General features: G+C 40.0%; 2 protein-coding genes across 3 annotated transcripts; one reads left to right on the forward strand and one right to left on the reverse strand.

Moving 5' to 3' along the window:
* The first annotated feature begins 508 nt into the window (after nt 1-508).
* On the forward strand, nt 509-7,431 carry fgd4b (FYVE, RhoGEF and PH domain containing 4b). Its single transcript, XM_056747876.1, has 17 exons — nt 509-574; nt 1,572-1,688; nt 1,915-2,050; nt 2,625-2,958; nt 3,492-3,581; nt 3,811-3,956; nt 4,025-4,181; nt 4,260-4,398; nt 4,777-4,835; nt 4,908-5,054; nt 5,136-5,308; nt 5,402-5,432; nt 5,514-5,597; nt 6,094-6,219; nt 6,354-6,503; nt 6,581-6,721; nt 6,854-7,431. The coding sequence occupies exons 2-17, from the start codon at nt 1,661-1,663 to the stop codon at nt 7,112-7,114; spliced, it is 2,202 nt and encodes a 733-aa protein (XP_056603854.1). The 5' UTR covers nt 509-574; nt 1,572-1,660; the 3' UTR covers nt 7,115-7,431.
* A 713-nt stretch (nt 7,432-8,144) lies between these two features.
* Nucleotides 8,145-14,592, reverse strand: pik3cg (phosphatidylinositol-4,5-bisphosphate 3-kinase, catalytic subunit gamma). Of its 2 annotated transcripts, XM_056749107.1 has the most exons (12): nt 14,435-14,592; nt 13,016-13,662; nt 11,678-12,838; nt 11,398-11,463; nt 11,062-11,287; nt 10,883-10,986; nt 10,643-10,789; nt 10,469-10,559; nt 10,246-10,376; nt 9,823-9,934; nt 9,001-9,158; nt 8,145-8,916 (listed from the first exon to the last, which is right to left on the reverse strand). In XM_056749107.1, exons 2-12 carry the CDS (start codon nt 13,652-13,654, stop codon nt 8,635-8,637), a joined length of 3,117 nt encoding a protein of 1,038 aa, XP_056605085.1. In that variant the 5' UTR covers nt 13,655-13,662; nt 14,435-14,592; the 3' UTR covers nt 8,145-8,634. The 2 variants fall into 2 exon arrangements, with proteins under 2 accessions (XP_056605085.1, XP_056605083.1); XM_056749105.1 differs by having other exon boundaries at nt 11,678-13,662.
* Between the last annotated feature and the right edge of the window lie 2 nt (nt 14,593-14,594).

Here is a 14,594-nt window from a genome sequence, read left to right on the forward strand (position 1 = left end):
TATGGATCAGGTTGAGTTTCTTGAGACGCACACAAAGGTTTTATTGATGTGGGAATGTTTTTATAATTGATAATTCTGGCTCATGTGCCGATCTGCTGGGTTTTGTTCTTATATTGTCCAGCAGTTATTTACACATCAGCTTTTTTTGTTGCATTTGTTGCTTTTTCTACAGGCAGCTAAAACTGAAATCACTAGTTTATTAGGTGTTTGCACTTTGCAATAGTAAAAATGTGCATTCAGTCTTTATTATAAAACAAGTAAATACAAAACTTTAGGTGTCATGTGATTATGTTTGTGTAACAATAAACTGTATGTATACTTTAGTCTGCCGGTTTAGAGTGTGATTGCTGTCCTTATAGAGCCAGATTTGCACAAGTATGTGTTTGCGTTTTACAATACAATACGATAAATTGATTTCTCTATCTGTGGTACAAGTGTTCATGCAGAGAAAAGGGGAATTGGGTGTTTTGGTAGAGAAGGGAGGGCACATTGTGATCGAAGGGGTCATGTGCAATGTGTAGTGTTCACAATCTGCAAACCAAACTCAAGAGAAGAGCATGAGAGTGACTGTCAGGTCAGTTCATACACTACATGTTTGTATGTTTTTATCCTTATGTGTGTCATGCAGTTTAATTCACAAATTCAACCTGCAAATAATTTTGAATAGTGAAGAATATTTTTTTTTGTAGTGCTTGCTTATAAAATGTAATGTATACCTATTGTGACCCCGTAAACAGGTGATGTTTCAGGGGAATCCTGCAGTCACTCATACATTAGAAAGATGTGATTTCCATGGAAATATCTAAAATAGTGATGCTTTTTAAGTTCTGCTCAGCTCAAGAATATAATTGCTAGAAAGGATCTCCATGAATTCTCCATGAATATTAATTGTGTTGAATCATTATCCGGCGGTGATGATTGAGTAATATAGTCGTGAATTTGTGGTTTTAAGAGGCTGGGACTTTCGGGTGCCATCTTGCTTTTTGTTTAGATTCCTGGTAGACTGTGAGTTTGTGAATACATTGACTTCTCCTTATGCACGTACACATGCTTTGTGTATCTTTTTCGTAAACTCTGAGTTGGAGGAAGTGAGAAATCTCACTGAGGAAGTTTCTGAGAAGCGGCGACAGAGGCCTCCACAAGATCACGATTCATGAGACCAAAAACAGTCCAATGTGTCTCATCTGTAGCTGTTCATCTACCAATGAAAGGTTTAATTTTAGAGGGTTTTTTAAATTTGTTAAACATCCATCAGGTTTTCCTTTAATATAAAACTCTCGGTGTAGAGATGAGAGGAAGCAAAGACTTTCACTGATATGATTGAACAATGAGATGTTGACCTTATTTTGAGTTCACCTGTCATCTTTCATTTCTACAAATATTACATTTGTGACCATGACGAGATTAAAACTTCTGCTTCTTAGTTTTAACTGTGTTGGAACATGAGACTATTTGTATAAAAAAATAACAGATAGTTTACAGAACTGAAGTCAGTTTGTGTGTGTGTGCGTGATCTTTCTGTTCCGTCATTGGTTTCACTGTTTTATTATATGTGTGTGTGTACGTTACAGGAGATTCTGCATGTGTTGGACAGTGTGATGGTTCAGACAGAAGCTCACTGGGAGAACGCTCTTCAGTGTTGAGAAGATCAGCTGTGTACATGGGGTCACCAATGCCTCCTCCAGCAGGTACGTCCACATCTCAACCCCTGATGGAGATGAGAGGCACAATTCTGCTGTCTGCTATTATTCTTTCTCAGACCTTTTATTTTTAGGGTTCATAATATCATAAGCACTTTAAGCTCCATTTCCTTAGCAACACCTTAGCAACTGCATTAAGTGAAGTGTTATAGTGAGCTTTTTGTATGCTTTTGTGTATTAGTTATTCAGTTTCATTAATTCTTTGCCTGTGTAGTGCTTCCAAAACCAAAATTCAAGTGTCCGGGGAAGATTTCCCCTGCTGATATCGTGGATCAGGACGAGACTGAGACAAATATTATCAGAGAGAGGACCGCTGCGGTCTCCAAATATTACAGACATTTTGACAAGAGGTATTTGAGGTTTCATATAAAAGAAAAATACATATCAGTGAGATATGTCTTTATTTTCATTTTCCATTCCAAGCAAGTTTGTGTTAATACTTATAATATTTATTTAGTTTAGTATGCATACTCTCTGAACCAAATTCAAGATGCAAACTATTTGTATGTAATATTACCTGCTTTCCCTTCACTATCTGGCCGTGAATATTACAGTAAACAAATACACTTACATTTATTCATTTGATTTTATCCAAAGCAACTTCAAACGAAGTTTTTGTTTTTATAGAAATGCAAACACAAGCACACTTTCTACTTCTCTACAAAACTCACATTTGCATTAGCCTTCAGCTCTTTTAAATATCAAAATACACATAAATCAGGTCAGATGTGTCTGCTAGTATACTACAGTCCTGTGCATACATGCACATTTCTTAAATGTGGGCCAGTGAGGAAAATATAACCCTATGGTTTCTTTTTGTAACCCTCCGCGCCGCCTCTTCAACTTCCTGTAGAAACCTCTGCCCTAGACACTGTACATAACACTTAATACTTTCTGTCTCCTTGTACGTCTCTCTCTCTGTAGTATCACCAAAGATACACCAGATCATTCTTCGTCTGATAAGCTCATAGAAGCTCACCTTGAGCATGAACGTCAAGACACCGGTGACCAACATCCGGAGGGATCAATGAGTCACTCCTCACAGGGGTCCGATTGGCCAGACTGGTCGGGTTGGTGGTCAGAAGAAGTCAAAAGAGTGAGTAAGCTTAAAGAGAACGAGATTGGCACCAACCTCGAGCATCTCCAGACTCCTTCAGAAACCAGCACGAGCGTTCTTCAACACGATGAATCTGTTCAGAGGCGGGAGGACGTTGTAGAAGAACAACAGCAGAACATGGAGAACGATGGCGACAAACAGGTGATTATTCACACCGCCTGCAGGTTTTCAAAGGTGTAAAACCAACGTGTGGTTAGAGGTTACGATCATACCGCCGATCATAAATATTCAACTTTTGCACATCCCAAACTGTGTGTGGTGACGGATCCTTAGGTGATGTGGTTTCTGTTGAGGGCAGATGTGTTGTTTTCTATGTGAACAGGTTTGTGTTTTTTCCTGGCAGAAAGTAAAACCAAAGTATGATAAAGCTCTTCCTTTTTTTCTTGGAAGAATCTTATTAAAAACCACAGTTCCTGTTCTATCAAAAACTTGACTAGATATCCCATTTTGTGATTTCTCATCTAATGTTATTAGGTCTGAGTAAATGTAAAAGAGTTTTGTTGACTCATCAGGTATTTTTGACGTCTATATTTATCCCTTTCTGATGACCCAACATGATGCTGTTTTTCCAATGAACTCTTAAACATTACATAAGGGAGATAGCGTGGTATTCATAGAGTGACACAGATGTGCTCTCAGAATGAACACGGGACGTGACGTGTTGTTTTTAACAGGACATCAAAGAGATGAAACTCTATAAGATCGCGAATGAACTTCTGCAGACGGAAAGAGCTTATGTGAAGCGACTGCACTTACTGGAGCAGGTCAGTGACACATGTGCTATCTTCATCAACAGTTTTACGTTTGATAACTTTGCGTTTATTTGTGCCTCGGAAACGGCTGCGAAGTGACATGCACTAAAAATCTAAAGACACATTATAAATAAGAAAAGCTCCAGCATCATTTGTTAACGGTTCACTCATAAGTTGTTGTCTAATGTAGAGTCACATTAATTGTTTTTTGAGCGTTACTGTATGTGATCTGCTTGTGCAGGTGTTTTGCAATAAACTCTCAGAGGAGGCGCTGAAGGGGCTGTTTCCTCTGGACGTGGTGAAGGGCATCTTTTCTAACGTGGGATCCATCTACACCTTCCACAGCGCATTCCTCCTGCCTGATCTGGAGACACGGATGAGCCAGTGGTGAGCGTCGCTTTATCAGACACATTTAAAATGAAAGTGACCAAGTTTGACTCTCCATCGTTCTACAGGGACTCAACGCCTCGTATCGGGGACATCTTGGCACAGCTCGCTCCTTTTCTGAGGATGTACGCTGAGTATGTGAAGAATTTCGACAGTGCCATGGATCTGCTGAAACAGTGGACGGAACGCTCACCGCAGTTTAGCGCCGTTATTCAGGACATACAGGTGCGTGTGTGGTTTATGCGCTAAAAACATGGTTTTCATTATTCATCTCGTTTTGAGACGTTGAGGTTGTGTTTGTAGAGTATGAAAGAGTGTGGAAATCTGACTTTACAACATCACATGCTGGAGCCAGTACAGCGGGTTCCTCGCTACGAGATGCTCATTAAAGATTATCTGAAGAAATTACCGGAGGACGACAGCGACCGCAGCCAAGCTGAAAGTGAGAGATGCACAGTTTAGTTTTTTCTTTCATTCATTAAGGCAGAATAATCATGCATTAATGACGACATATAATGTGAAAATAACAAATGCATCACATTAGGCAAGATAAGCGTTGTCACTTGTTGACTGACACTGTTAAATTCTTGTACACATTTTTATAATTTGTGCTTTTATCAACATCATTTTTCTTCACTTATGACATTTCAATGACTGATTCACCCTCTTCGGTGAAGTCATCCGAGCAGAACTTTCCATAAAAAACTGAGCACAGAAGTCAGGATAAAATGCCGAAATTGTTTGGCACACATCAGTTTGATTTCACTTCCATCCTATGAATGAGTCAGCTGAAATATCACTTCTGCTTCTCATTTTCCAGAGTCTTTGCACATCATCTCAATGGCTGCTACGCACTCCAACATGGCCATCCGGAAGATGGTGAGACTCTCACACCAAAGCTGCTACCATGACTTATATACAGCAGTGATTGATAAATGTTACGTTCTCCAGGAGAACCTTAAGAAGCTCATGGAGATCTACGAGATGTTGGGAGGAGAGGAGGACATCGTGAATCCCTCTAATGAGCTCATAAAAGAAGGACAGATCCTGAAACTGGCAGCCAGGAACACTTCGTCCATGGAGAGATACCTCTTCCTGGTGTGTCATGCCACATGCTTAAAAATAAAAAATGAAATATGGACACAAAATTGTAATAACGTCATGATGTTTTGTGTGCAGTTTAACAACATACTGCTGGACTGTGTGCCAAAGTTCAGTCTGGTGGGTCCCAGGTTCACCGTACGCACGCGGGTCGGGGTCGAGGGCATGAAGGTGCTTGAAACCTCCAATGACGATTATCCACACACTTTCCAAGTGTCTGGTAAAGAGCGTACACTTGAACTACAGGCCAGGTGAGGGCGTGCTTGAGCTTCTCATGTGTCTTCTGTATATGGATAGATATGTCCTACATCGTCATTTATTTATATTGACTGGTTCATTTACAGCTCGGAGGAAGACAAAGAGGACTGGATCAAGGTACAGAACCTGCGCAGTCTAGTCTTTTAAAGCTGCTGTGATATGAAGAGTTCAAAAGTTTTTTTTGAATGTGTGTTAAAGGCGTTCCAAGAGACCATCGCAGTTTTTCAGCAGAAGAATGAAACGTTCAAAACGGCCTCGAGAGAAGTGGGGGATGAGGTGTCTGTAAGTGCTTTAGTGAAGGATTCCTCTGGTATATTTGTTGAAGGGATAGATCTCCCAAAAATGTAATGGTTGTCATTATTTATTCACCCTCATGTGTTTGTAAACCTGAACAATATAAGCATTTTGTCTGTGAAACACAAAAGAAGATATTTTGAGAAATGTCTTTGTGGTTTTGTACTTTACTGTAGCTCAGTGGTAAGAGCATTGCGTTAACAACGGTTGTGGGTTCGATCCCAGGGGATTGCAAATACCTATGTAAAATGTATAGGATAACGCAATGTAAGTCGCTTTGGATAAAAGCGTCTGCCAAATGCCAAAATATAAATGTAAATGTGTTCATACAACGGGGTCCAACATTGTTTGGTTACAAACATTCTTCAAAATATCTTTTATGTTCTGCAGAAAATCACAGAGGTTTGGAAGGACACGAGGGTGAATAAATGAAGTCATCATTTTCATTTCTTCATCAATCTTTATTTGGCTTTCTTTTATTCAGAAAGAGGAGCTGGGAAAGAGAGCTCCACGCTGGATTCGGGATAATGAGGTGACCATGTGCATGAAATGCAAGGAACCCTTCAATGCTTTGACCCGCAGGAGGCACCATTGCAGGGCGTGCGGATATGTGAGTTTACAAACACAACTTCTCATTGATCTTAGGTTATAATCAAGCAAACCAAAAAAATTGGCATCTTTTTTTAAAGTGAAGGTGTTGTATAGCCAGGTTGAGTTGAACTGATGTTTTGAAGTGTATCTCAGGTGGTGTGCTATAAATGCTCCGACCACAAAGCATCGCTGCAATATGATGGCAATAAATTAAATAAAGTGTGCAAGGACTGCTACTTAATACTGACTGGCAGAGCGGATGCCGAAGAACCAGTCGGCGGCAAGAAGAGAGGAATTCTTGAGGTGCGTGCAGGTGGTTTTCTGCTCCGCTAAGAAGCGCTTTTGAAAGCTTGTTGATTTCCTGTTTTGTTCTTTACCAGATTGAAGCGGCTCAAGTCTCAGAAAACAGTTACATGTGCGGCTTCCTACAGTACAGTGACAGAACCAAACCATGTCAGAGGGTCTGGTGTGTGATTCCTCAGCATGATGCGCTGGTTCTTTATCTGTATGGTGCGCCGCAGGTGAGCAACGCAAGTCTTAATCCCCTTAGACTTTAAAAAAAACAAAGCTGTATGTATAGTGTTAAAATAAAGAAAAAGTATTTCACGTTCATCTTTGAATTGTTATTCAACTGAATCGGTGACTTTTTCCAGGATGTCAAAGCCCAGTGTACGATTCCACTCCTGGGTTACCAGGTTGAGGACATCCACAGACCAGCGGATCATCCTCCAACAAGCTTCCGTCTGTGCCAGTCCAAATCCGTCCACTGTTTTGCTGCAGACAATGAGGAAATGAAACTGCGCTGGCTGAGAGTCATCCACAAAGCTGTGATCGGAGAGACGCCAGAATGCCAGACGCCGTGTGATGATGGGCCTGTCAACGGTTGCCATGACAGCAGACCAGATGATATCTAAGAGTCCGTTGGTGCACATAAAACTTTACATGCGTTTGTGAATGCACACGAATCGACACGTGTAACAAAAACACTTATTCTTTGCTGTACTATAATAATTTGTAAAAATCTTTTTGTGATCGATTCAATCTGTTTCTGATTAAATGACCTCAGACTGCTTACCAATCACAGCAAAGCTGGCACAAGCTATGTTTAATGATTCCAGGCCTGCGTTTATTGTGCTGTTTGTCCTTATTACTGTCCCTACAATCCATGCACTTTACTGCTTTTTGTAAACCACAATTTGACACTGAAAATAAATAAAAATTCTTGAGTAAACACCTGCTGTATATCTAGTTGTTTATTTGTACACATTAATTCTTCTTCTTTGTGTATCACTACAGCCATTCAATCTGAACATCAACCATTTAAGTCTTACTGTGCTAACATTTAATGTCTTTTCTTGATTATACCTGAACAATAATTCTTTCTAAGCATCTACTATATTCCTTAATCCTTCCTTCAATCTCAAAAGACCATAATAAAATCTGATAAAAAGGTCTTTCAACGCAAATCGACTATTCTGTAGGTAAAGGAGGTAGTTGTTGCCCCAAGAGAACTGAGCGGAGGAAGTGACTCAATAAAAGCTTTGTACAACTTCCTTCTTGGCGTTATTGAGAACAATGATTCTTTGGAAGTCATCCTGTTCTGTGGCACAATAGGGTGACAACAGTTTTTTTGGAGAAAAGCTAAATGTTTATAAAATTATAAACTACTTGTATTCAATATAACTCCGTTAACGGTGCTTCTCAAATGTAAAAATTTTGGATTTTGAAATTATATCATATTTCTACTAATTATATGACTTTAGATGAAACTATCCTGTTAAATTAATCAAGTTAAAAATCGAAAAAGTTGCTGTGGGAAATACTGCCATATTTTAATGGCCCGGGTTGTCTTTAGCGATTTTCCCCGAGTGAATTTATCTCAAAGAAATATTCAAAGTCATGAGAGTTTCGGTAGTCAATTTAACACAAAATTGTCGTGCACGGTTTATTATCAAATCAGTTTTATTTGAAATCATTAAATATAACACTAAAAAAATCTCATTGACATTTATGGGTACGACCAAAGCTGTATGCTAATGTTAGACTTGTTAGATATCGTTCTTTTTATATGTAGGGTACTTGCATTTTCCAGACGGACATAATTGGTCATATATAACATTGACATTTTTGCATTTGCCAATGAAATCTACCGTTTCATGTAAGATCTTAAAGTAAAAAATTCACCTTTGGACTGCAAATCTGATTTAAATAAGAGATGTTGACTGACAATATATACCATTACTTTTCCAGTGATTAGACTTATTTACAACACAAAACAGACCCGTGATTGTATCAAGACTGCACTGAAAACACAACGCATAAGAATACAACACCTAGTACATCAATAAACAACTGAAAATTAATTATTCATATAAAAATGCAACTAAACATTTCATTCGATGAAGTTTCTTCTGTCTCAGGTTTGAAGGCGAGCTCAAGCTGAACGTTTCTCCACACCCTGTTTAATGCCGAGCACCAAGTGAAGGAACCAGTTGAACTGCACCGTCCAACCCTTGTCCCGACAGATCTCGATCTGATCCAAGAAGTGTTGTTTGGCTTCATCCTCGGTGCATCCCACTGTCAGAGCTTCCCGTATATATTCTATGTCCTCCTTACTGGTCAGCTGAGGCATGCCGGTCATCAGCATCATGGAGAAAAGGATGATGAGCAGGTTGGTGTGATGCCTCAGAGCCAGATAGGCTTTCAGACAAACGTTCTGTAAACATGAGAACGGTGCCGCACAGTTAAAGACACTGCAGTTACAGGTGTATAAAGCTAAAACAATAGAGTGTGCGTGTACCTGAAACTTGAGGAAATTAGGACTGCTTTTTTTGCCAGCTGTGCCCATCAAGTAGAGGAAGTCCGGAGTTAAGACAAAGGGAACTCTTTCCTTATTTATCCCCAGGAAACTCTTATAGTTTCCTAGTATGTGTCCAAAATCGATGTGGAAGAGGTTGCCTAAAACAACAAATAATCAGCTATCTATCAGAAAATGCACATGATATTATTATTGCTACAACTGAATACACTCAAGGTTAAATATAAAAGATTGTTTTTATGAATTTAGATTGCAAGGCCAGAGACTAGAAAAGATGTTTGGTCTCACTCTACGTATAATGCATCATAAAGGGTTATTAAAGGGTATTCCGCATTATAATTGTTAATAATGTGTGTTGTAATACATTAAATATTGTTGTAAAGAATTATATCCAAATTAAAAATCCAAAGTCTAGCAATAAATTGTTAAGTGTTTATGTAATAACTGTACTTACAATTATCCATGAGACATTACAATGCATAATAAATACATTAAAACGTCTTTTATAATGCATTATACATATATGTTTTGAGTAAAGTGTTACCAGATTTTTCTGTCAAATGATTATGATGTTCATCAAATGCGCGCCTGGCCCAAAGTTAACGTCCGGTCTGTGTTTGGTTATAATATAACAATTTATGATATATTTAATTTATATTACATATATTAAAAAACTAATTAAAACTACTCAACAGTTAATGATTCTTTGCGGAGGTCTACCAGAAGCTAAGTTTCGTCCAGATAACAATCGCTCAGGCTGTTGCCGCTGAAACCGTCTATAAATTCTGATCAACAATAGATTACCTGTCTCTGTTATCATTATGTTATCATTGTGACGATCACCAATGCCTAGGACGTATGTTGCCACACAGTATCCTCCACAAGAGAACACAAAGCGTTCTACAGCCTGCTGATGCTGAAGAGACGAATGGAAAACATGATATATCATTGATACCTTCCACACATAAACATTTGCATCATGTAAACTCAGTCATGCAAACATTACACAACAGACATTTGCAATCAGTGCCATGATCTAACCTGTTCAGCAGCTAGACTTGACCAAATACTCAAAAGAGAAGAAAAATATCACACTGGATGTGTGCAGGTGTTTTGTTTGGTTTTCAGAAGAGCACACACCCTCGAACAAAGACCCTAACGGACCAGGAAGTGAAGCGTTTCCTTCCTCTTTAGCACATGCAACACTTACAAACGAAAATTACAAACCTTGTCCTCGTTCACACATTTTTCACGAAGCCATTGGCTCAGGATTTCATCTTTAAAAGCACCGGTGTTGCCGACCGTACTTTGCTGAATGTTGGCGATGGTAGTGGCGTCCTTCACTATTTCAATCATTCCTGAAAGAGGAATTTATCCTTTAATGTTTTTCTTTACTATTAAGACTATGTTATCTGGTTATTGTGTAATTTAAATCACAAACCCTCATTACCGATTTTATTTCCAGTGGAAATACAGCCATATGGTAATAACCAAAGATCCAAGGACTCCAGCTCCCAGATAGACTCCATTATTAACAAAATCTGTGACAAAAAAACTCTCTCTTAGATCTCATTGATAACATAGGTGATGACTGCTCGTGCATTTATACGCTGTTTATGTCCACCTGTAATATCAACATATCCTGACGAAGATCGTCGCCATCTTTAAAGATGATCCCAATTGTGTCACTTGACAACGTTGTTGCGTCGGCCCGTTTGAACTGTAGCCACAAGGGTTTCTTTTTGGATGCCATCACTTTGCATTGTTCGATCTACAAATAATGATACCCCAACGTTACAATACATGGTTTTAATGAACATCATTTTACAACAGGACCACCGGATTGCAGATGCCGTTTTCGTACCACAAGTGCTCCTGCCCGTAAGCCTGGGTCATATGGTACTTTAAAACTCTCTGGCAACCCTGACACCTGCAGAGCCTCCAATTTCTGTCTCAGCTGTAAAACAACTACAGAGATTTCACTTTATTAGAATATTGTACACTAGAAAAACACTAGGGAGAAATACTGCCAGGAGACATTACCTTGTGCTGACACGTCGTACTTTTCAGCAGTTATCTGCCTGATTTCACGAGTGACTTTCTGCAAGGCCTCCGTGATTTCCACCTGCTTCCTGAAGTCCTGCAGCATCGCTTCACCGCAGCCGCGGAGGTAAGCTTCCAGAATGACAGCGTACCTCTGTTGATAGTGCATGGATTGAGCAATTTCACTTCGGAGGAACCAGAAGAGGAAATGGCCGATTCGCTTACTCTGCAGAGTAAAAAGTGCAACTTTGCATGAAAGCATCAGTGCATGTGAATGGATACAAATGGAAAGTGATTCAATGCTTTTGCGTCTGTTCGATTCAGGTGTTTACTTACTCTGAGCGCACGTTTAAGAAGTAACCTGGCGAGTGCACTGTCATGGTATGGTTCAAATTTCACAGCCTAATACGAAACACAACCAACAAGGTTTATCAAATTCCACAAGACCTTTTAGAAGAAAACACTGTAACCTTCACACAGTCGGTTCATCTTATGTAAATATGTACATCACATACTAATTTGAATAGCTGAAAAGTATTTTGTTCTGTGGAGTCCGGTCTGTCAGAGTTGCTATGCAAAGCAAACCACATCATGTTGTAAATCGCCCGAGGCCTACCTGAACAAGCTGCAGGAGGTAGCGTAGCACATCATCGTTCCCCAGAGTCTCTAACTTTCGGACAGCTATAGTGCGCACGTTTTCATCAGAGAAGTTGCAGTCTAATAATTGTAATGCCAACCCCACGTCAAGCACGCTTCGGTCCCATACGGTACTCTGCTCCAGCAGACGATGTATTATGCTCACAGCCTCTTGTTTGCCCCACTTTACAGAGGAAAAGAACTTTGGATACGCTTTGGGATCCCTCAGACACTCTTGTCTGAAGTGCCAGAGCAATTCCATATCTTCAGCACTGAGGGGATGCAGAGGGTCGGTGGCGATAATCTGGTCAAACTGTTTGCGCAGGTGATTGGGCATGTCTCTCTGGCCTCTCCCTCCTTCCATTTCCGATGTATTTTGGAAATCTTTGCGTTTCGGGAGAACCACGGGGTGGCAGTACCTGTCCAGCAGAATAACAACAGCCATTGAAGTGTGCTTATCTGGGTTGGTGGCGGATGTAAGTTTATCTGCGTTGACGCTGTCCTCGTTCTTCTCAGGCATCTTCCACATGTGTAGGATGAACTCACCCTGTCTGAGGAGGGATCTGTGATCCACCAGTAGCAAGTTGACGTAGGACAGCAGGCGACTTTTGCTTTTGCAGTCGCTTTCCTTTGAAGTTTGAGACTGCGCTTTTCCACAAGACACCTCCAGGCTAAGTCGCGCTTCTTTGGGTAAGTCCTTAATCTTGATATTGAATTCCAGCCAGGTGTTCCAAAGCACTTCCTCGGTGAAGGGTCTGGAGGTCGTCCTCTCTTGAGCCAGCAACTGCTGCCCGTGGAAAATGCTGGCCTCGACGAACACAATCAGCTCCGAAGTACGTGGAAGTACAGGAATGTCGATGCCTAAAATCTTCACCCTGAGTTTCCGATTGCAATCCCAGAGGGAGATGGTGAACACCTTCTCGTGGTCTTTCTCGGTGACGGTCAGTTGCTCGTGAGTGCCGGCTACTCCAGTGCAGTCATCAACCTGTGACCATTCTTCTTTTTGGACAACATCTTGTTCTGGGTTTGGAGGGTCCTCTAAAACCAAATGGATCTCTTCGCCACTTTTAAGACACTGTCTGATCCATATAAAGTCTTTAATGGCATAGTTCCCATATAGGTACTCCTCTCTTCCACAAACCTTTAAAACAAAATCAGATTCACTGGAACCTTCTGGTATGCCTATAAGTGCTCTCTTGTTGGCAATCTTGATAAAGAAACTCTGAAGAACCTGATAAGGTGTGTCATCTATAGATACTTTAATAGTTTGGCTTGTTGTGCCCTTGTGTATCACCATCAGAATGTGATTGTTGCTTACTTTGCTCAACAGGTATTCAGGGAGAGGTTTAGAGGTTATCCAGGGATCCATTAAATAAAGTCTGGCATCTCTATCAGATAGCTCAATTTTTCTGGTTGTCAGTAGCTTTCGTCTCGTGAATTCCAGTTCATCATCATGGACGTTGCTGTCATCTGTGACGTCGTATCCGATAAGGTGATTCAGAAACCTTTGGTACTGAAGAGAATCCTCGGTGGACTGAGGTTTGATAACCATATATATTTTTCCGACTTCTTTTCTTAAGGCTTTCCAGTAGCGGATGCAGTCAAGGGTCTGGAACACTTGCTGCGTATCGTAGATCTCGTACCAGCTGCCTTTTTTCTGGTAGAGCAGGATGCATTGATCCGCAGAATATTTTTGGTAAAATTCAGGACAAAGCTTAGTGGTTAATGCTTTTTGCCAGAGCTGAGCCTTCACCTGATCGACCGTCCAATTCCCGGTCACATCCAGTTGAACTGAGTCTGCACTCTTGCTATTCTTATTGATGGTGGGGAGTACAAACTCAACTGCTACTTGATCCGTTGGTACAGCCGAGCTGGATGAAAACGCTTTCATCTTTCTTCTTCTCCTCTTTTCCTCTTTACGAACTACTGGTGGCTCATCTTCACCGGCTTGTTCCATAACCAATACTACATTAGTAAAACAAAAAAATATTTACAATAAGAATTAGACATGTCAACATATGTACAACCCTCCCACGACCCACACAACCAACAATAAATGAATTCATCAACAAATAATTTGAAAAATAGCTTTCAGTTGTCATGACAGCTTTCAGTTGTCATAGTTTTTAGTTGTCATTCAATGATGACAACTAAAAACTGCTTCCTCAAAAATTATAATTTCATAGGAGCCATTAACCATTGCCTACACAGTAAATAAACCATGACAGCTGAATAGATCAAATACAGAAAAAATAAGTCCCATAAAAAGATGGACAAATCAACTATTGCATACCACTGCAAACCCTTCCACGTATTTTCTATGGACTGTTACAGTTACATCAACTAGCAACATCTAATGCAAGTAAACGTGCACTTTATGCAAAGGAAGTCAAAAGCAGGAAGCACAAATGTGTTCAGCTTCAGACAAACGCAAATGTACAAGAAACACGTAAAAAGTATCTAAACAGCGTAAAACGAAACAATGTAACCAACAGTTTGTTTCCGACAGAACATCAAACAATTTACAAATACATGTTGCATGTTTAAGAAACATACTGCAAACACGGAAGTTTGTAAGTAACGTAATTCATTCCGTTAAGTTTTATATTATGGCCAAGTGAATTAAAATACAATGTTTTTGTCAGATCAATGGGACGCTTTCCACAAAACAATAATAAAAACGGTATAATTTTACGGTTTACAACAGGAACGATGTTAAGAACTAATAAAGTCTTACCGTTTAACAGGAAACACAGAGCCAATGACCCTGAAAGTGTTCCAGTAAATAGTCATTCATGGATGCAGTGAAACTTAAAGACAGATATGGAAATAATGGAAAAACAGCTGCAGTTGAGATGCCAAATAAACACTGCGGTGATCTGACAGAGAACAGCTTC

This window comes from Triplophysa dalaica, chromosome 5, assembly GCF_015846415.1.
Source record: "Triplophysa dalaica isolate WHDGS20190420 chromosome 5, ASM1584641v1, whole genome shotgun sequence".
In the NCBI taxonomy this organism is placed as follows: Eukaryota; Metazoa; Chordata; class Actinopteri; order Cypriniformes; family Nemacheilidae; genus Triplophysa; species Triplophysa dalaica.